General features: G+C 37.2%; 1 protein-coding gene across 3 annotated transcripts; it reads left to right on the top strand.

Moving 5' to 3' along the window:
• Nucleotides 1-3,586: 3,586 nt before the first annotated feature.
• Nucleotides 3,587-21,017, top strand: LOC120564956 (phosphatidylinositol 3-kinase regulatory subunit gamma-like). 3 transcript variants are annotated; one of them, XM_039810228.1, is made up of 12 exons: nt 3,587-3,986; nt 6,675-7,412; nt 9,018-9,158; nt 9,616-9,718; nt 9,926-10,024; nt 11,561-11,741; nt 11,916-12,038; nt 12,212-12,354; nt 12,564-12,740; nt 13,795-13,866; nt 14,347-14,508; nt 14,683-21,017. In XM_039810228.1, the coding sequence occupies exons 2-12, from the start codon at nt 7,169-7,171 to the stop codon at nt 14,870-14,872; spliced, it is 1,635 nt and encodes a 544-aa protein (XP_039666162.1). In that variant the 5' UTR covers nt 3,587-3,986; nt 6,675-7,168; the 3' UTR covers nt 14,873-21,017. The 3 variants fall into 3 exon arrangements, with proteins under 3 accessions (XP_039666162.1, XP_039666160.1, XP_039666161.1); XM_039810226.1 differs by having other exon boundaries at nt 11,913-12,038; XM_039810227.1 differs by having other exon boundaries at nt 3,587-3,990; nt 11,913-12,038.
• Nucleotides 21,018-22,697: the final 1,680 nt, after the last annotated feature.

The raw sequence follows: 22,697 nt of genomic DNA, 5'->3' as shown, positions 1-22,697 counted from the left end.
CTGCATCCTGTGTGTGTGTCTGTGTGTGTGTGTTTTCAGGCGTATGGCTGGGCCCTGGGGGGCATGCGTCAGCTAGCTGCCGTCAGTATGGAGGTCTGCATGCATTACTTTTTTTTAAAACTGAAACTGTTGTTTACACTGAGTGAAAGTGGAGTTGAAGGAATATCTTAAACAGTGTTCTGAAATCTCTCTCTTCCAAAAGCCATGTTCTTATGCACATTTTTACAATTTAGTTAGTTTGGGTTTTCTACATGTTCCTACTCTCTAGCCAGCTTGTGAATAATTAGCAATCTAAACTCAGTGTTTACCTAAATTAAAATATTTTTACCTAAACAATTTCAAATTGTAACATTACATTCCTATCTGGGCTGAACAGAGGGACAAAGGAATCCTGAAGTCACAGCATCTTGAAACACAATTAGACAAGTTAATTAATACAGAAGACATTTTATTTTGAAGATTGCAACGTCTTCAGAAAAATTCAAAGTTGATAAACTAGTTATTCCAAGATTTTTTAGTGGCTACGTAAACTCAAAAAGCAATACCATCTCAAAATGATACATCTTTTTTTCTGAAATGGGTTTGTGGTGTTACCAGTGCTGGAAAATGTATTTATATTAAGTAGTTATCAAATAAATGCAGTGGAGTAAAAAAGTACAATATTTTCCTACAAAACGTAGTGGAGTAGAACTATGAAGTAGCAGAACATGTAATTACTCAATTAAAGTACAAGTAACTCAGGGGGTGGGGGGGTTTGGAAGGATTACTGCATAATTTGTGTTATTCTTTAAAGTGATGGTTCGGAGTAATTTAACTTATTTTTTAAAAGTGCTGTAGTACAACTAGCAAGAGACAAGTTATAATTGAGGTAAGTTTGGAGACACTACCTTATTTAATCATTAAAATAATACATATTTTTGTTGTATCTCTTTTTGGTGTTGTAATTTGTAGACGTCCCTAAGCACTCTTACTGCCGGTAGCAGTAGCAGCAGAGAGCAGAAGCCAGCAGGCAAGTGTTATTTAAATAAACTCCTGGTGTACTTACAAACTTTCCAATCCATCGTTTTATGAGTACATAACCTATATGTACTAGTGTAGAAGTTTGGTATCATTTCAGGCATCATTAGTGGGGTAATGTACAAGATACAGAGTTGGATCCATTAGCCCATGCACTAAGCTATTCAACTGATAACGCTAACTCGCCCAATGTTCGACCCAGGTGAAATAAGCTTCTGGGGGTTATTTGGCTCGAGGTCGTGGTGCAAAGGACCCTAGGGTGAAATTACTCCGAACCATCACTTTAACATATTCAATCTGCACATTTATACACATGGTTTGTTATCCCTACCTGATGCAAGTGCATTTATGCTGATAAATGTAGAGTATGGCTGGTACTATACAATTGTAGTATATGAGGTAACATCATGGCATCATGTTAAGCAACTGAAAGACTCAAATGTAATGTATTTACATGATTGCTAAATGGAATTGGGGAAACATTTCTAACCTATTTACATCTAAATATCATGCCATTAAATGTGATTTTTCTGAGGTGGCTGTGTTGGCTCAGTGGGTAGAGCACATATACTGAGAGGTTTATTCCTTGATGCATAGGTCCAGGGTTCAACTCCAACCTGTGATGGTTTCCTGCATGTCTTCCCCTTTTCTCACCTAGCTGTCCTATCAAATAAAGGCGGAAAAGCCCAAAAAAGAATCGTACCACCGTATTTGGAACATTTACTCAACAGCTGTTAAAAACCAGCACTGCAGAGAGATAATAATGTAACCAAATCATCTGTAAACAAAATCTGTTATTATGAGATTACCAAAGACAATCTGTTATAAATGTAGATGTGAAGTATAATCACTTTTCAAGTACAACATAACTCAGATAAGATATGGTATACTGCCAGTACATACTAAACAGAAGATCCATTCATCCCCTAGTTGAAGATGACAGGATCTTTTGAGTTTAATGATGTGGAAAAATAAATTAATTTCATCATCTACTTACCTCTATATTTTTTCTGCAAATATTGTTTAGAAATGGTCAAGATCCAGATTAGATTTGAAATGAGGATAGAGCTTTACACATTATCTAAAAGTATCCTTTTGATAATGCGTTTGTGGTTTCATAATATTTTTCTAAACATTTGAACGGAAGAAAAATAACTTTACATTTATGGAAAAAAATTGGAAAAATAGTAACACTACAGCACGACCCCATCTAATCTGCTTTGCCTAACAGACCTGCCAACATACAACAATTATGACCTAAATATTTAGGAGTTCCACGCATTTTATGAAGGAAGTTATCATGCCTGATTTCAAGAGCCTAAGAGGATCACATAACCATATAGTGGATAGCAAAAACTATAATGCAAATTTTTTCTTTTACAGGAAAGCTGCAAATATCTACTACTGGGCTCCATAATATCACTTTTGGGGATGTGAAAGCCATTCAATTCTATTAAATTTTGTCCAAAAAAAATGTACAAACTGATAATTAGCAGATAAATACATGATGATGAATGTGCTGGAAATGCACCGCTAGAAGCCATGGCCTCAAAATAAAGAGATAGAAATACATGTAATAAGCTTATCTGAAGAATTAGCAACATAAACAGTATAAGACAGCTTAATAAGAAGATAATAATGTATGACAATATTATTCATAAAATATATAACAAATGCAGGGTATAGGGTAAAATAACACCAGCAGAGCAGAGCAAATTATTTTTTGTTTGCTCACCAGTTACAATTTGTTTAATTATTAATGCATGGACCTACTGTAGTTTATTACAGCAGAACCTGTAAGAAACAGAGCAAATTTCACCTAAATAACAAAAAGATATTTCACAAACTGGATGCTCTGCAAATTGCGCAGAGAGAGAACCAAAATGCAGTACAACAAAAACAACATGTATCTGTATTTCAGAAATATCAGAAATCAACAGAAGAGGAATCCGTTTTCTCCCTTTTGGTCCGTTTGTAACTGTACTGACTGGAATATCATGGAGGTAGTTGGGGTGGTGGGGGGCTGTGTGTGCTGTTTTGTCTATACAGTGCGTAACATTTTTTTTAACCAGTTACTTCCACACCACTTCTTTCATTATGCTGATCTGTGAAGTGGAACGCAACGCTGGCTGAGTTGAGAGGTCAGGGGCTCCCGCTGCCTAGATACATACAGTCTAATATTAGAACATTTCCTTGATTTGTTAGCAGCATCTCTGCTGACTCCTGAGCACATGGCAACAGGCCGGCCAATAGGATTTCAGGAGACCACTAAGCCCCTCGCTCTGTATAGCAACAGTGGCATCCTTCCCTTATTTATTTATATACGAGTTTTTTTCCCACCGACTCATTCTCATGCTTCTGTCCCCCCACTGTGCATTCACACTGTGCTCTCAAACTGTAAAAAAGAGTTACGGTGCGAAGAGTAGAGCTGCTTTTACTTTTGCTTTTCCTTGACCTGCACAAGCTCTAAAACCTACATACATTTTATAGATTTTTTCATACTTGTATACATTTTTATAGATTTTTATATATATATATATATATATATATATATATATACACTGCATTCCACAGATCAGCGGAGATTTTTTTCTGTGCATTACATGTAAAAGTAAAAACAAAGTGGGAACTATCTTGGAAAAGGCTTGACTTATATGATCGGTGAAGATGTATCGGAGAAGAGGAGAGGAAATACCCAGAGGAATGGCATCGTGGGAAAATGTGGCACTCAGAGGGGACGGACAACAGCCAAGTGGAGAGGATCTTTAAAAGATGGAGGACACAGGCGGAGAGGCAGTACAGGATGGGAGGAGTGGGGGGGTGGAGGACATTGGATGGCGTGAGGACCGAGGCCGGTGGTTGGTTTGATCTGAGCCACGTGTGTGTCCAGCCACGTCTCTTCGCCGCTTAATGGAGTTCGATGAAACGTTGGCTTCCTCTGCCGCCCGGTCCCTTCTGTCTTGGCCCAGGTAGGTGCGTAATGTCCCGTCCTGCGGAGTTTCCTGATGATGCTTAATTTTTTCAGGCTGTTCAGATGTTATCTACACCCGAAGTTGCCATTTTGAAAGTTCCGTGCATGTTCAGCCTTTGTATCTCTTCGTCATTCCAAGCTTAGGTACGGGACGATGGAAAGATTGAAGGCGTTGGAGGAAATATGGCGCCCCGTTTTTGGAATGCAACACTGTTGGATAACATACTACGACTGAATATTTAACAAAAACACATTCAAAAGGACGGTCATCAGCAAAATAAATACCTTCGTCATTTTCTGTTGGATTGACAATTTAAATTGCCTGACACTCTAAAAGTACGTGACAGTTTCAGCAGAACGCTACTGTAAAATGCAAAATACGTTAAGAGATTTTTATGAATTTAATTTTGTTTTTCACCAATGCTTTCCTAATTGATCCACCAATTCCTGGACAGCGTTTTTTTTAACTTACAAACATAAATAGCAACAATCATATTGATGTCAAAAAAGGTTTTTAATGAAATAACCCAGTTGTGTCGTCCCAGATGGATGTGTACTGGAAGTTAGTTTTTTGTCAGGAAAGTATTAAAACGAGAAAATTGGCTTATGTCATAAAGATCGCAGGATTTCGTCGATATCATGTTTAGTATGCTGCATCGTGTCTACGGACACAATGTCCGTGAACGTCGAGTCGTGAAGACTTTATCGTTCCCTACCATTGAAAGTATTTTGATGCCGACGCGATTTCCAGTGCTTCAATTTTTTATCTACAATGTTGCATCACTCAGTAAATTTAGATACTACTGTATGCTTCTTTAATAGAAACAAACATTCTAAGTCATGTGGTCTACTAACAGCAACAATACAGATAAAGTAAATTTGAGTTGTCACATAATCGGTATTTTTAAAGCTTTTTCGATACCTCTGATACCTTAAATTGATGCTGATAAGGATTAGTTGTCCAGATTTTGTAAATAAAAAAAATATTTAGTAAAGAAGTTAAATGAGGTTACAGTGTTGTTTTCAGTTGCAGTTTAGAGTTACAGCAACTATGACATCTTGTTTTTCTGTTAAAACATTATCTATTGTGATGGGATTGGATACATAATGTTTAAAAAAAAAAAAAATAAATAAATAAATCAGATCTTCCATTAAAATACATTTTGATTAAAATAAAGTTAGGCTCATTTTCCTCTTGTAGTGCAGATGATACCCCATCTTAAGTCTCTTCAATAGGATGTTACATTGTAAAGGGTATAGGAGGATAATAAACCGCTGACTAATCCCAGATGCTTGGGAGAGGAGGATTTAGCCACAGTCCCCCTGTATTCTTTACCATGAATGGGTTTCATGATTTAACTGTACAGTCATTATATAAAAAATCTTTGAGGCAGAATTCCCAAAAAGAAAAATCCCATGAAATCCCAAACGGCAATATTCTATACTCTCTTGGACATTACGTGCAGAGACTTTTTCTTTTTTTTTTAGAGGACGCACCGCAAGGGGTAAAAATGTGTATGTCTGAGGAAAGATATACTTAAAGGTGTCTTTATCTTTAAAGGAAGACATCATTGTGAGAGAATTCAATTTGCAAGTTTATTCTTGGGATGTTGATCCTGGGACAAACAAGGTCCAGTGCTGGAGCAACATGATATTCATTGTAACATATAATCTGTTTAAAGACATTTCCATTCATTCTGTTAGAGCAGATCTTGTCTTTTGACCAGGTATTTAATTTCCAAATTAACCTCTTACATATTTCATAATACTTTCTGAGACTTGTTGTAACAGCTTTTTCCTGATAGATGACTGCTAGTTTTCTGTTTTTATTTAGGATTGGGAATTCCTCACAAGTTGTACCAAAAAAAAAAAAAAAAAAAGACATTCACTACTACTCAGTCTGGATTGTGCTTGATAAAACCAGCCTCTGCACACAGCTTGGTCTGCAATTAACCTGCTCCTCTTGATTACAGTGAACATTTAGAGTTGGTGATGTTAATATAGTCTTCAAACATGGTGCAGTATGTGTCACTTTAGATATAGATATATATTGGAAAATGGTAAATGTCTGGCAACTCAATTATGAAACCAGAAAGGAATGTCTTGTTATTTATTAATCAAGTAAATATAAATACCTGACAAATCAAGGTACTTCATCATGCAAAAATCATGTAAAAAACTCAATATTGCCACAAAGCAGTTCCCACACTGGTCTGATACAACCAGATGTGTAAATGGATATGACACACAATATAAACATTATGAAAAGAAATCTGTGACGGTTGATGTATGGCTCACAATGATAGTTACAATATTCTCTTATTCTTACGCTATGTAATACCTATCAGAAAAAAAGTGTCTAACATTTCAGCGCATAAACAGTCAGTAACATCAAGGATTAAGTTTATTTAACCTCTTTTGCAGGAAGCCTCTATAAGTACTCAGACTGATAATGCAAGAGGTTAAATTTCAAAATTACTGAGCATTAACACTGGGCAGCAATTCTGGAACATGAAGCGGCAATAAATAAGGGTCTGACACCCCCAAATATCAAATAGAGAACAGAGTTTTGAAGTAGCGCAGATTATTATGCCATTATTTGGCCAGAAGTTTTACATGCAAAAGGCCTTTTTTTCCAATTTACTGTATTGATTCTCAAACTCTATTTGTGCCTTTTTTGTTTAAGGTTTTCTGACACAAGATGATGTGCGAGTCCTTGAGGAAGAAATCAGAAAGTGGTGCTTCAGTCCCTCATTCTCCAGTGGGTATACAGCTCAATAACTAGTGTCAAGGTGTATATGAAGCAGGCAGTCAGCTGTTCCGTAACAAACTGTGGTTGTTCTGGGTAGCTTCCAGGTATGAATCCTTTTAGGGGAATGACTGTGAAGCAGAACAAAGAAAACTCCCACTGAGTACATTAAAGTGAAAACACAGGATCTACTGGCAATGTCATCGCTCTGCTCTGTGATGAGGTTTAACTGGGGGTTCAGGCTGAGAAACATGCTCTACCTCCACAACACAGGGCAGCCTTGAACTCTGCACCATCACCCTATCTATCCTCAGCCATGAGTGTAACTGTAAGATGATAGTATGAGAACAACAGCACCGTGGCATCTAACATCCCACTACTTCACCACATCAATAAAAACCTAGCTGGACTATTCAGTCTGTGTTGTAAAAATGGCAGAAAAAGTTTTCCAGCTTAGATCTCTCAACTGCGCAGAAGACTTCCCAACGACATCACTAGCATCCCTCCATCTCAGGGACGAGGCTGTGGTCATCAACGAGAGCACCAACCATATGGGAGATAATCCTGAGCCTCATTCTGTATTTTCTGTGATGACGTCATCACCGCATAACCAATCACGACAACAGACAGACATATCCATGGCTACTAGGCCTGAGCCTTCACCAGCAGTTCAAGGTAAGATTTGGTGCTATACTAAGCATTTTTAAGCATTAATTCTGACATAACTTTGATTATAGTAATTGTGATGCATCTGAACAATTATAGTAAATAGATGAAAATGACGCAGAAACAATCTCATAACAAAGATTTTGGCGTTGCTAGTCTTCTCAGAAGCAGATTTCCAAATCAAACTTCCGCTGCATTTAATGAGCAATTAGAAAGTCTTAAAACATTCCTGTCTGTAAGGAATAAGTACATTTATCTAATGCAAGTTTGTGTCATACAGACAAATATGAAGCAGTATTTCTTTAAATTATTTTTGCCTGAAAGATAAAGATTTCTCGATTTGCCACAGGTCTGATTGCACCTCTTCTGTTGCCATTCATTGGAATAGTCACTGAGGCTCCAGATTTCTTAGACACATAGTCAAAACATTCATAACTTGAATGGCACTCAGAGAGTGAAGACCTATGCCAAGGCCAATTGTGCATTCACATGCTCCTCAGATGATCCCATTTCCCAAGTTGGGAAGCTGTTCTTCAGACTTTTGTGTGTTCATAAGCTTTACAAGTAATCTGCCGGTTACTTTATTAAATTTCTTTAAGCCCAAAGTGGCATCTTCATATTGACAGTTTTTTTATGATCAACAGTCCAAAACCCAAACAAATTCAGTTTTTTTATGACAAAAAAGAAGCAACAAATTCTTACAATTTAAAAGCTTTTTTTTTTTTGTCAATCATCAAAATAGTTGCCAATTAGTTTTCTGTCAACCAATTAATCGACTAATCCTTTTAGCTCTAGAGAACAAGTATTTGAAAAACTCCAAGAGAAATGTTAGCAGCTGGGATCGCATAGTTTCAAAGGCTTAGTGAGTTAAATGATTTAGCAAGATTCAGGATTTATTAGCTGCAGAGCTTTTCTTAGGTTTTTATACCAGGCAAGTTTTGACAGAGCTTCACTGTTTATAGGCCCTGGGTTAATGAGTTTACGCCCTTTCTATTTTTACAACAGCATACGTATGATTCCTCCAACATACAGCTCTGTCTGCAGCAGCAATTCAATGCACATCCAGACATGCCATCACAAGTGCTGAAGGGATGATTTACATCAACTGCTAACAGCACGCATCTCACACATTTGTATCAGCGCATGTGTTGCATAGCCACATACTAGCAAACACAAACAATTCACACATAAATGTAATGCTTTCAGGAAATGCCTGACAGAAAGGTTCTCACCTTCCCCTGCTTTCCTACAGCCACAGACCCACATGGCATCTCGCTGCAGACAGCTGTTGTTTGTTAGCGAGGCAAGGCAAAGCAAGGCGAGGTCAAGCACTAAGCAGCACAGAATCTGGCCGAGTGTGCCCGAGTGTTGAGGCGTGCCTGTTCTGGTATTTCAGGCAGTCAGACAGTGTCACCTGTCAGAAGACTAGCCCGGACAGACTCTCCCACATGGTGCAAGACTAAGCAACACAACGATATCTCCCTCTGGAGTCCTTGTCAGTGGGCCAGCAGTGTGTGGTCAACAGCCACAAAGTGCAGATAGCCACATACTGTACAGACTGGCCACAACTGACATCAGGAGTAACACTGGGTTGTTGTGCGGTTGATGTTGCAGAGTTCTTGGATCCTGAGATGGGCCAAAGCGACAGCGAGGCTCAGGCTCACACCCTGACAGCGTTCCTGCAAGACCTTTCCTCCCCTGTTGATCCTGATGATGTGTTTCCTGCACTAAGAACCAACATTGTCAAGGAAGGAGGTACTCTCCAGCATATCTTTGCTCTGCTTGTTAGAAGTGTAACAGATCTTTTGTAGCATATTTAAATCACTTTTGTTCCAAAAAAAAAGGGAAAATATACAACAAATGTGTTAGCACAAAACTGCTATAGTCATAATTTTAGCTAATTTACTGCCTCTCCTGGTAGTTTAGTCTTTTTTTAAATCAAAAACAAAAAATACCTTGTGTTGATCGATAAGAAAAAGATGGTTATATAATGAGTGAAAAGAGATAAAAGGATGGAGACTATGACGGATTATCTTTTAAGAAAGGAGTATTATTAAAATTTTTATTAAATGATTATCATAATAATAAAACAATAACGAAATCAAAGAATAGGCCTACTTCGTAACTTGCTTTTGATTCAAGCAGGACACAAATTCTATGTTTGCAATTCTGAATTTGTATTTGTAAGACGTTTTATTGCCTTTGTGATCAGAACAACCCAAGAACAACAAAACCAAAGCGATGGCAGCATGTGACTCCAGCTCTGATGACAACCATCTGTCTAATGCAGAGTGGTACTGGGGAAATACCACGAGGTATTGAATATTTTCATATGGCATGTTGATGTTTTTATTTATCACCCTGCTAATATAATACAGCACATTAATCGGTTTCTTTTTCATGCAAATTCCTTCAAGTTCTTACAATATCAACAAAATTTGAGGATTTTGAAAATCATTTTGTTTGCAAATTGTTTTCCTACATAACAGTTTGAAACCTTATTGTCCTTTGTGGTTGTCCAGAGAGGAAGTAAATGAGATGATGAGAAACACTCCTGATGGGACGTTCCTGGTCCGAGATGCTTCCAGTAAGGTTAAAGGGGAATACACTCTCACGCTAAGGTAACTACCTTTTAACTAGTATGTGTTATGTGATGATAATTGCATGTTGTGTGATATAAGATACATTAAAACACAATATTCATTGTATAGTTATCATCACTGACTTTCTTCTATGTTCAAGGGATTCTGGAAAAGGAAAAAAAAAAACTTAAGTCGCTCATCACTTCAGTTTTGCACATAGGGGATAGACAGTCCATTAAAAATATGGGGGATTAATTTTGTGTGTGTCCATTATTTTAAAGGTTTCTACTTGTGATATCAACAGATAACATTCAATTGAATATATAATACACAATAAGGAAGGGAAGGACTCAGCCAGAAATTTCTCCATTCTCAGCTGAGATGGATGGCATAGTGCTGCAGTGTTTAATCCCTGCACTTTACACTGCATAAATTAATCCAGCGATTAGCTAAATTTTCCTCTGCTCATAGCTTAATCCCGACAAAACACTACAGTTGAATTTCAGCCTGCATTCACGTTTTTGTTAAAACCGAGCAGCTAATATTGGTAGAGAGAGCAACAAGTTAGCTGCCCTCTCTCTCTACTCAGCTGTTAGCCTGCTGTGCTGCAGAGCACCATAACGTGTTGATATGTTGCTTCTTCATCGCGGTAAGAAAAAAGCCATACTGTCACAGCCCCAGTTGATGCAAAAAAAGTTAAGGGCTCTACACGTGTAATGAAGTGTTTAAGTTGCTAAAAATATAATTATCAGTACTCTGCATCTCATGGGAAAGCTATGTTCTCTCCAAATTGAATACATGTACTCAGAAGACAGTTATTTTTTTCCTGGTTTCAAAGTCTAACTTTAGTTGTCTGGTTTCAAAGTCTAAATTTAGTTGAATCAGGTTTCAGATATAAAGCTTTGTTGATTAGCCTTTGGCCCAGTCTCCAGCGGTCAGCAATATAACACCCTTTCTACACGGGATGCGTTTCAATCAAGTTTTTCCAGTCATCTGTCTCACCTGTCTGAGGGAACAGACATGCTCCAGTCAACACAGTCTTTCTTACACCTTACAAATGGCTCCTGCTTTTTTTTTTTTTTTTAATATATAAATAAATAAATAAATATAAATATATATATATATATATATATATATATATATATATATATATATATATATATATATATATATATATATATATATAAATATATATATATACACATACACATACATATACATACACACACACACACACACACACACACACACACACACACATACACTCTATGTAGTGATTACACTGTGTTGGTTGGATGTTGGCATCCAGGTAGAGGTCTGTGCAGAACGGCGGTTGGGTTTTAGAGACAATGCATTTACATCAGTGGTTAAGCCCAATAAGAAATGCCTCTCTCATGTTTCCATATTTGAAATTCATCCTACGATGATCCCAAAAGTACGATGTTGACCGGCTGCTCCGGTCTGCATTAGAGTAAATATATCTCGCACTAGCAACATTTGTGCTGAGTTCTGCAGGGTCTGTGAAATGTTTGGAATTGGCAGCTTCGTGTGACAGTTATGCTTTGACTTTTGCAGGAAAGATGGCTCCAACAGACTGATAAAGATCTACCATCATGGGGGGAAGTATGGCTTTTCTGAGCCACTGGTCTTTCTCTCTGTGGTGGACCTTATCCAGTACTACCAGAAGAAGTCTCTGGCCCAGTACAACTCTAAACTGGACACAAGGCTACTTTACCCCATAACCAGATACCAGCAGGTGGGTTTATGAGGCCCTGAACTCTGAATGTGTGCCGTCTGATATTACAACTATATAATTACTAAATACCGTTATAGCAATTTTATTTATTGTAGAGGAGGATTATTGTTATGATTTTATTTGAAATTATGTTGGTCTAAACGAGATTTTGGCTGCATTTCTTGTCTGTAGCAGCAGGCTGTGATGGAAGTTGACATTGATGCAGTTGGAGAACAGCTGAGGATATTTCAGGATCAATACAAAGAGAAGAGCAAAGAGTATGACCTTCTGTTTGAGAAGTTTAACCAAACCTCCCAGGTACAACAGCATCCAAATCATTGAGTCTTCATTTACTAAATACATCTGTGGGTTTATTGGTTTAAAGCAATATATTTTAAGTAAATGTTTACCTCTGATTGCTTTACCACAACAGAGCCTTAACTTTAAGGCATTGAATGTTAAAGTAAAGATTTGTTGTCTTTCCTCACCAGGAGCTGCAGAGCAAGCGGACAGCCATAGAGGCTTTCAGTGAAATCATTCGGATCTTTGAGGAGGAGTGTGAAACCCAAGAACGCTACAGCAAAGAATACATCGACATGTTCCTCTCAGTAGACAGCAGTACAGATTCAGACACGTATGCTTTAAAATACCAACCCTTTTTTCCCCAATTTGGTCACTTTGTCTTATCCGTTTTACTTCTTTTCTGCATTTTAAGAAAATAAGTTAAAAGGTAAAAAATAAATTAAAGATACTCAGTGCGTCATGCTCATTTAGCAGGCACACCAAACTAGCAGACTCTGAATTGTTTTCTCAAGTTGTTCTTTCTCTTCCTTCTCCTCCTAGGATTCAAAGCAATTCAGATGAGCTGCAGTCCAGGGTGGAGGAGATCCACAACAGCAAGAAGAAGTTGGAAGAGGAGCTGAGGAGGAAGGCGCAGGCTCACATGGAAGTCGATAAGAAAATGAACAGCCTGAAGCCCGACCTTGTGCAGCTCAGGAAGATCAGAGATCAATACCTGCTGTAAGTTCAACTCTTCTGCACCGCATGTTCTAGATGTTCTAGGTCTGTTTTTTTAAAAGAGTGGAGGCATGTATAAGATTTTATATTCTAAACACATTTATTTTCATCAAAATATATATCACGTACATAAAAAGGCAAAAAAGGAGAAAGCTTTGTGCACAGCATGTACTACAAAGTAAAAGAGGGCAGCAACTGCAAAATGAATACAGTCAGAATAAATTAAGTTTGTGATAGTGACCACACTCTTCTGGATGTACTGTACTGTGTATCAAGCAGCTACATCTCATAACTCTACACGCTATGATGAGAAGAAAACTATCTGATATATGACTGATAAAATGTGTAGTTCAAAACAGTCGGTCACATACCAGTGACACAGCTGAGTTGTAAACATAGAAAACCCAATCAGCTGTTCTCATCCATGCAGCCACAGCTGTGAATCTCCAGTATGCTCAGCACGGGGCTTTATCATGAGCCTGATGGGAAGATGTGTCTTTCTAGCGGACCTTTGTCTTCAGTAAATTCAAATAAGCAGATATGTCCTATTCAGGTTTTGTGAATAAGAGGTTTACACACCAAGCCTTGTGTCTTTACATAGACAGGTGCTCCTACTTTACAACATATAAAGCAAAACTCAAGGTCTGCTGACATTATTATGCATTAACAACTCTTAAAACCCACCTACACATGATCTGCTGTAAAACCGCAAAGTAGGGCGCAGAGCAGAGAAGCAAAGCGCAGGTATGCGTCATCACTGCTTCTGGAGTTGGTTGTGCCTTGAATGGTCAACGGCCGGCAACAAGGTCAAAGTTGAAATAATTTGAACTTTGAGAGCAGCGCTCGGTGGCAATCTCCCCATAGGAAAACAATGGAATGGCCAGCACAGAGCAGTTTTATCACAGATCATGCTATTAGATAGGCCTTCTGTTAATCTTCTGTCACCTGCTATCTTTATATATATCATCCAACATCATGAAATAAAAGAACTGATAGGGTACATCTTTTCTAAATAACATTTTGCAGCCTTTTTTACTGTGTTTTATCCATTTTTCAGCTGGCTCAACCAGCAAGGTACTAGGCAGAGCCAGATTAATGATTGGCTGGGTATCAGGAATGAAGAAGAAAAGTGAGTATCCTTATTTATTCTAGAGTCATAGTTGTTTAATTAAAAACAGAAAGCTGCAGAATCTACAAGAATGTTTTGCTATTTCAATTTTTTTTTTGTTTTACTTGCCACTCACAAGAATCTGAAACATGCTTCTGTGTGCAGGACCTGAAAAATGCACAGACGCATGCAAACATCTGTGCCATGTACAGATAGAGTAAAGTATGGCAGCGAAGGATGTATACAAAGATACCAACTGCCTTATATTCTATTATTTAAAAATGAAATGGCATAAATGCATTAAAACACATGCTATGTATCTTCTTTCACGAACTGGCAACAGTGCTTCTAATAAATATGCATAGGGCAAAGAACCAAGGTTCAGTTGCTCACATTTGTTCAAAAGGACCGGTCATGACATTCATGTGCCAAGGCATCAGATAAGAGCTAAAATATATTTCCTAGCTAATCCAAGGCTTCCACTTCCTCATCATCCTCTAGCCCATACACTCTGGCAGATGATATCAACCAGGAAGAGAGCAACTGGTACGTTGGTGGTATGAGACGTAAGGAGGCAGAGGAGCTGCTGAAGGGGAGGAGGGACGGGACCTTCCTAATCAGAGACAGCCAGACTCAGAGAGGCTCCTTTGCCTGCTCTGTTGTGTGAGTACCATCAGATTTGCATCTTCTAGGCATTTAAAATGGATCATACATTTTTACCAAAAGTAGGTGCAGTGCAGATTAGACTCCTAACCTTTTGAGGGTTGGATGTAGGCATCCAAACTACCTGAAAAACATCCATGTTATTGTTATTATTATATATTTTGTCTTATGCAGTGTGGATGGGGATGTGAAGCACTGTGTGATCTACAGGACATCCACAGGGTACGGCTTCGCTGAGCCCTACAACTTATACCCATCGCTAAGAGAGCTGGTCCTCCATTATCGACACACATCCCTGAATAAACACAACCAGCAGCTGAATGTAACCCTGGCCTGGCCCGCTCTCAGCCAGCAGCCCAGCTGAGACACACCAGCAGGCCACCCTGATGGCACTTTCCCACAGCTTCACTGTATTTGCACCACGGACGCACTAACGTGGACACTGTTACCAGGCTCTAACAGTACGGGTTAGTGTCGAATTTCCAGAAACAGTTTTAGTGCTCAGATCAAAAAATCCTACACTGATTAGATGTCATAGCAAACAAAAAGCATTACGGCCACAATCATTCGTATGCTTTGCTAAGTTACTTGGAACAGATTTTGAACAGCTTTTCCACAGCAGTTTTAAGATTGATTAGTTCATTGTCAGCTTTGTGAGTTAAATACAATGGTTGCATTTGGACTGCAGCTCTGTTCTAATGCAATTTTTTTTTTTAAAGCTAATGTTCCTAATATTAAAATTCCCATTTACTTGCCATCTGCACAGCTTGCAAAACACAATTGGGATTATGTACTTAACTGAATTCAACACTGAATTAAATCTTTTGCAGCAGTACCGAGGTAGCACTGAAATATTGCCTCATCATGACAACAATAGTACAGTAGCGAGCGTCCCAAACCGATGCTGGTATTAAAGTTGCAAAAATCTTAACAGTGTAGTAATTTATAATGACGATATCAGGGTAACACAGGATACTAGTATCCCGCTTTCAGAATACTGATACTAAACTGCTTTTTATAAGTAAAACAATCAAAGCAGAGAAATATAATTTGGCTTGCTTTTTAAGTATAAAAAGGAAGGTATATTTCCCTGTTCAAGAGAAATTGATTTAAGTTATTCACTAATCCAGAAATTTCATATTTCAGTGTTGATGGGCTGTTGTTTTTTTAGTATTTTTTCTGAAAGTACAAGAAATCATAAATATTTAAGAAGCAAATATTACATTGCAAAGAGTATTTAAGTCATGGTCTCTATATTTCAAATATATTTTTGTCCAACAATCCCAATTAATGATCTGCAACAGCCATCCACAGTACATATCTTAAATCCATATAATCAGTGCAGTTGCAGTGTTTAAGGTGCTTCTGGGAAACTGAGCTAAGGATGGGAGCTGCACTACCAAGCACATGTGTATTATGGCTAGTGTAGTGTAGAAAAAAAAAAGTGTAGAGGAGACACACAAGCACTTTATCCAAAACAAGACAACCAGAATATACATAAGCACAGAGATGAGCGCTGGAGATGTGTGAGACACTGATTTTTACATAGTGATGTTGTTGGTTGAAAAGAAGTTTTTATTTCAGTGGCTAGGAATATAAAAATTATTTTCTTACTGTCATCTTCATTCTCCACAATATCTTCATGAGACAAAATAAGGATTTCATGGATTCTACCTCTGGGGTGTATTTATGCTTTTAGCTCCTATGTGTAGGATATTTTTGTTCTTATAGCAATCAAATTGTTGGCAGGTGATGATTTTTTTTGTAGAAAAATGGGACAATCACGCAAAAGTTTGTTTAATCTATGTGTGGCTTTAAGCTCACTGTTTAACACTTTAAGTGTTAATAATAACATGAGCCAGTATAAACAGACAAATACTGAAAGTAATTCTGTGTGTTGTGTACATGCACATTTGGGAATATCAACCCAAAATAAGCGCAGTTACTTAGGTATATGGGTAATATCAATCTGGTTCTGATTAATCTTTGATGAGTCAGCTGTTTTTTTATTTATATATGCTTTCTGAGGATTTCTGTTGGAGTTGGTGAGCCAGGTGCTTTGATTAGTCTCTGGAGCGATAATATACACTATAGAGGTCTTTTAGATTTCGGTCTGGTTGAAAAGTGCCCTTAAGTGTTCCTGTTCCAGCCATCATAATTTTAATTGTGTTACTCTCAGGAGAGATGTCTTGCCCCTTACATGAGTATGATGTTGGGTGTCAAAAACAATGTTCTGATGAACCAAATGTTTAGGTTGTGTATAGCTCGATACAAGGCTACAATAGCATAAATACTCTGGAATACCCTCAGGAAGAGTATTATTATCGAAGGTAGTTGCTTTTTACTATAATAGCACAATTTTTAAAATCATTATATTTAACTATTTTGTAAAAGTGAGTGTCAAATAGACTTTATTCCCCCAGCAGTTGCTACATTAACCCATGAGAATACAAAATAATTAAGAAAACAAAAGGCTCATAATCATAATGGTTTTTAACTTAGACAACTGTTAAATTTTAGCCATGACCTGAAGTGAACCTTAGACCTTAGCTGATCATATTTTAAAAGAGTTTAAAGAACTGATTTTACATATAAAGACTTAAAAGTATTACCATTACTGCTTGAATTTTGCAGGCTTGTTAGCTACCTTTGCTCGCTAATTGGCAACTAGCTAACAAGGTATGATTCCAGCTATGGTGGACCAAATATAGTATATTACCATGAAATGTTACAAAATTATGATATCGAAATTCACTTGTTTGTTAAATGTTGGTACATAGCTGCAAAACATACTGGAGATGATTTTTTTTTGCTCCTTAAGTGTGAGGTATATTCAAAATGGCGATGAAAAATTACATCTATAATGTAAACAACTGAAATGAAAGTTGTTTACATTTTAGGCCTATCCAGGCCCCTGCGGCCCTGGGAAGGTAAGAGGGACTCCTTTAATGGTGCACTTTGTGTGGTGCTTACAGTGAGTTAGTGAATCATTGAAAACTATTTTTTATAGGGGGAAAGACACAGTAGTCTTTAAATATGGCATAGTTAGTTTGGGTTACCCATTAATATATATTTTCCTGTTTAATGGGTCCCTTTAAATACACTTCTCTCTCAGCGGTCACTCAAACATGTGCTTGATGCTTGCTGCACACTTGACGCTATTAGTTTTGTCAGAGTGTTTATTGTCATGAAGGGAGTTGAAAAAGTTGTGTCCAATTCCTTCTTTGTGGCAGTAAAGTTGAGATGTAAATGTTTGATTTTGCATGCAATCACTGTGTAACAGATTACCTAGGTATTATATGTACTACTAATTTAAAATGTGGACATAGCGGCTGGGTACTGTTTTGATACCAGTTCTGGTATTATAGGTTCACCGCCAGCTATAAAAGATATGTTTTGTTACCTTTCTTTGATGGGTTATCTGTATTCTATGTTTTGATGTTGTTGCTTTGTCTCCATCATTGGTGCTAAGCACTCATTGCTGTAGTTTTCCTTAAATGCACCTCTCCGAGATCACCTGTCAGTCATACAGTATGAGTGACACTGTGAAGTCGTATTTATCAAAGCAAATGGAGAAGCTTTCATGTTGGGGTATGGTTTGTTGTGCTTGTGACCACATCAATCTGTGATATAGTGTTGCACAGTTAAGTGCTGCACTGCACAGGTTGTGGACAGAGCGTGTCACAACCACTAGATGGCGGTGCATGCAGGACTTTTGACCTGTGTGCATAGCTAACAGTCTATGCCTGTGTGTAGTTACTCTTTAGAGAAGTGCATTTTTTAAATGTTGGTCCACTGTTTATGCTGTTTTGTAGTACCCAGTTGTACCAGTGGTGTAGTGTAAAAGGAAATACTGTGAAGTTAAGGTACTTAGGACTCACACCACCGCCATCAGACTGCTGAGCTTCATCTTTGTTAGCCTGAATTCCAATTTCATTTCATCTTATAGTGACTTGTTATACAGAAAACATGGATGCACATAAATGACTATTATTACTTAAGGCATGCAAGGTGCATGTCTAGCATGTGAAACCATAAGTAAGCATCTGTCCGTTAAAAAAAAAATTATTTATTAAATTAGATTAATTAAAGTGTTAATTTAAGTCCATAACTTGAAATATAAATGTATTTAATATTGTGAATTCTAATTAAAGAAACTTTACTTATCCAGGTTAATTTTGTAGCAGTAATACAGTTTAAAAGGTGTAGGCCTACAGGTTGTATGTGCACAAACACAACATAAGACTACACCACTGCTCTGTCGGGTTTAGATTTAAAGCACAGTATTTGCACACAAGTACCTCATGTGAGGTGGAGATACTATGACTGTCTTCATGTCTTCATCCACCCTGTTACTGAAGCAGGTGGTGGTGCTAAATATGGACAAGTTGCTGATGAGATTGATATGTCGTAGCATTGATAAAAGCACAGATTCTTTTTTGTCTCTTTAATCAGCTGTCCACTTAGTAGTATTTATTTCTGCAAAGTCAGTTTTGTAATTGTATGTGCACAATTTGGTCTTTTTCTGTTGTCTCTTTTTGTAAGTTAAGAATTGTAGCATTGTGCAAACAAAAATGAAATAGAGAGATAACTAAAACCCATTTCAAAATGATTGTTGTTTTGTAGGAGAATAATTGGTGTCTCACTCATATCATGAAATGTGTGTCATGTATTTTCAGCTGCAGTCATGCTAAGTAGTTCTGTCCAACTAATTCTTCATAATAACCTACTATTCCCTAATGCCTAAACAACCATTACAATACATTTGCTGTTGTATATTAATATAATTATTATACACAGTTATTAAAAAAAAGTATTGTTATGTTGAAAGAAAGAAAAGTCTCCAGCTACTAGCCATCTTGGTAAGCTATTTAGCTTGTCTGCCGACCTTTCAACATCGTAAATCGTTTATGACTGCATTAAAAGAAAAGTAAGTGATAGCCATTTAGATTTTTATTTTTAGAATGTGCTCCATAGAACCTCCCACCAAGGAAGTTGAGATTTGTTGCAATGGATTTGTGGCATGGAAGATTAAATGAGTCTAACTGGTGTATGATGTGGTAATAACAGCTTTGTTTGGCTTCAAACAAATAAGACCCAGCCGGATGCCTTTAACTGGTTGTCTTGTTAATTGAGTCCATTTACTTGGGTTGATGATGAGATTAATTGAAGGGCTTGATATTGTGAGATACTGGATTGACAAAAAAAACAACACCTTGTTCTGTGGTGTAATGATATATAGACATTATAGTGGTAATAATGCAAGTTTAAATTCCCAGGAGGGGAAGGTATTTTTACACAGTTCCTCCTCCCTAGGAAGTTCATATTGGACGGTGCCTCAGGACACGATTCATGTCAATGCCTATGTTCAGCAACGATGCAGGAAGTAGTGTGCACTTAGAGAAGCACAGGGTATGGGTGTGGAAGCTGGGCTTGTGAATGGGCATGTAACAGGCTTGATTTTGATACTGGAGAATAGGGTTTTACTTGTCTCAATGATGATGATTAATCAAGTTGTTTTACTTGCCTAACTTCAAATCATAATGTAATTGGCTGGTACGGCTATTGTAAAAATAATTAAAAACCATTTGCAATGAATATTCAAAAATGTTTGCAGTCAATGCAATTTAATGTATTTTGCAGAATTGGTCTACATCAATGTGGTGAACAGGTTGTTTAGGTTTGTGTTAAAGTACAAGGTTAGATAGTGTTGAGTTAAAGGAACTGGTTATTTAGGTACAGTATAAGAGGTAAAGGTAGGTCTGGCTTTGTGCAGGTTCAAGTATTACGTTGGAGACAGATTAAGTTTAGAAAGTATGGGAATGGTTATGTTTACTAAGGGTTTGGTGTGATTATGGGTAAAGTTAAGAGGAAGGAGGTTGGTTAGTAAATTATATTTGCATTCACACAGTTTTTGGCTCCATCAACTTTCTTCCATGCCGTAAACATTGTGGGATCTAGCAGTAACATTTGTCGTCCACAAACCACAATATTTTAGGAGATAGGGTGACCATCTCACCCTTAGTTAGATGGGAGAATCTTTATCAGCTTATTGGTTTTGGTTTTTAAATCCAGGGACTTGATATATTTAGACAGGTTTTGTTTCACTTTGAGCTGCTGTGCATATGGTCAAATACCTCTACTTTTCTCTGCAACACATTCAACATACTAGTACTTGATGTTTCTGTAACTCTGACTTCTTTTTTTTCCCCATTGTGGCTGTATGGACTCGTCTTCTGCTTAAATCTTAAGCATTAAGCTGCCCTTTGTAATAGCCTAATTGCTGTGAGAAAATATTGTTATTATTGTACATGCTTATTTAATGTATTGATTATGCAATAACAGTCAGCTTTTTTGAAATACCTTTTGTTTCATTTAGGAGTCATATCTGAGGAAAATTGATGGTTCTTAAACATTTTTTGTTAGTAACCTGACATTATCCACTTCAGAACATCATTGTTCATGTATGCACTTTCAGATCCCCGAATAAATTTGAGAAGATGGTTTAATTAATTGTTGTGAGTATTATTTGATAAGCTGAGGATTTTTAACACTTTTCATTAGATGTGGGGTTTGATTGAACACCAAAGTAAGCTACATCACAAATACCAATCAATTTACTATTTACATAATAAGTCTAGAGCAAAACACTACAATATACTGTCCCACAGAAGCACATACTGCGGATTTACAAGCATCTAGCAGGTCTACTGCACATTGATTAACTGATTCACCTTCTTCCTTGCAAAAGAGGTTCCAAACTCAATTGGACTTACCTGGTTAAATAAAATAAAACATAATACAATACAACACTATTGTTTACACCATAGATTTACAATTAAACAACATAGTTTACACCCTAGATTTAAACATTTGCTGCACATAATAATGGTTTAAATTATTTACTTTCACACCTAGAACAGCTCTACTCAATGCTAGCCATTGTCAAAAAAACATTTATGGGCTACCAACTACTGAGCAGAGGTATTTATAAGGTATATAAAGGTATAACCATGTAAACAACAGCGTATTAATATAGTGTCAAAAAGATGAAAGTGTAAGATAAATTGTATTATATCTCAAATAGCAGGATGTGCAACCAGCAGGGGTGGAACAAGTACTTTACTTATACCACAGTAGTAAAACACCTTCATGCATTCATTTTTTTTTAAATGTAAAAATATATGTCAGAATAATATAGGCCTATTAGTGGATTCTAATTATTGATCCATTTATGTGGCCATCACTTTAATGTTAAAACTATACTAGCTAACTTTATGCAGCTGGTAAAGGTGGAGCTAATTTGAATAAGGCCTACACTGGGTAATTTAGCTTGTCAATTTACCTCCATTGATCAATACAGTCTTAACAATACACTAATTTATTTGTTGAATATATTTAGAATGAATAACCTGAATCTGCAAAGCGACTTATGTTGTGTAGTCGTTAGTGGAGTAAAAGTACCATATTTACCTCTGAATTGTAATGAAGTATAAAGTAGAAGAAAATGGAAATACTCAAGTAAAGTCCCTCAAAATTGTACTTAAGACGGTCCTTGAGTAAATGTAGGCTACTTACTTCACCACTGGCAACCTGTTTCCTGCAAACCTATGCAGCATACACATTAGCATACAGCTTACATATAGCTTACCTTTAGAAGAGCTTCTAGACTTTTTCAATGCAAACTGTTGTTGAGTTGTCAAATGGTTGTCAATCACTATTTCACACCCCCAACCGGCTCGTCAGACACCGCCTACCAAGAGCCTGGGTCTGTCCGAGGTTTCTTCCCAAGAGGGAGTTTTTCCTCGCCACTGTCGCACTGCTTGCTCTTGAGGGAATTACTGGAATTGTTGGAATTGTTGGGGCTTTGTAAAATATAGAGTGTGGTCTAGACCTACTCTATCTGTAAAGTGTCTTGAGATAACTTATGTTATGATTTGATACTATAAATAAAATTGAATTGAATTGAATTGAATTATTTTCACTGTAGCTTCCTTCCCGCCTTTTGTTTGGATGAAGCTGCTGCATGCCTGCCCGTCATGTTCTGCCGTATTCTTGTCCTGGCCAGCCGAGTTCCCTAGAGGTAGGCTATCCTTCTTTTAAGCAAGTGGATATCGTCCTAATTGTAGGCTAAAATAGACTACTCATAAATGTATTGAAAGCTAAGGCTATCTTTAAGTATTTTTACT

Source organism: Perca fluviatilis, chromosome 9 (genome assembly GCF_010015445.1).
Source record: "Perca fluviatilis chromosome 9, GENO_Pfluv_1.0, whole genome shotgun sequence".
Taxonomy (NCBI): domain Eukaryota; kingdom Metazoa; phylum Chordata; class Actinopteri; order Perciformes; family Percidae; genus Perca; species Perca fluviatilis.
The sequence above is the reverse complement of the archived record's forward strand: the minus strand, read 5'-3'. Positions and strand labels throughout refer to the sequence as shown.

Excerpts from the sequence above, each read along its gene's own strand:
- LOC120564956 (XM_039810226.1), top strand. The coding sequence starts at position 7,169 with ATGGCAGAAAAAGTTTTCCAGCTTAGATCTCTCAACTGCGCAGAAGAC. Across the intron at positions 7,413-9,017 it reads GCCTTCACCAGCAGTTCAAG|AGTTCTTGGATCCTGAGATG; the intron begins GTAAGATTTGGT and ends TTGATGTTGCAG. Across the intron at positions 12,355-12,563 it reads AGCAGTACAGATTCAGACAC|GATTCAAAGCAATTCAGATG; the intron begins GTATGCTTTAAA and ends TTCTCCTCCTAG.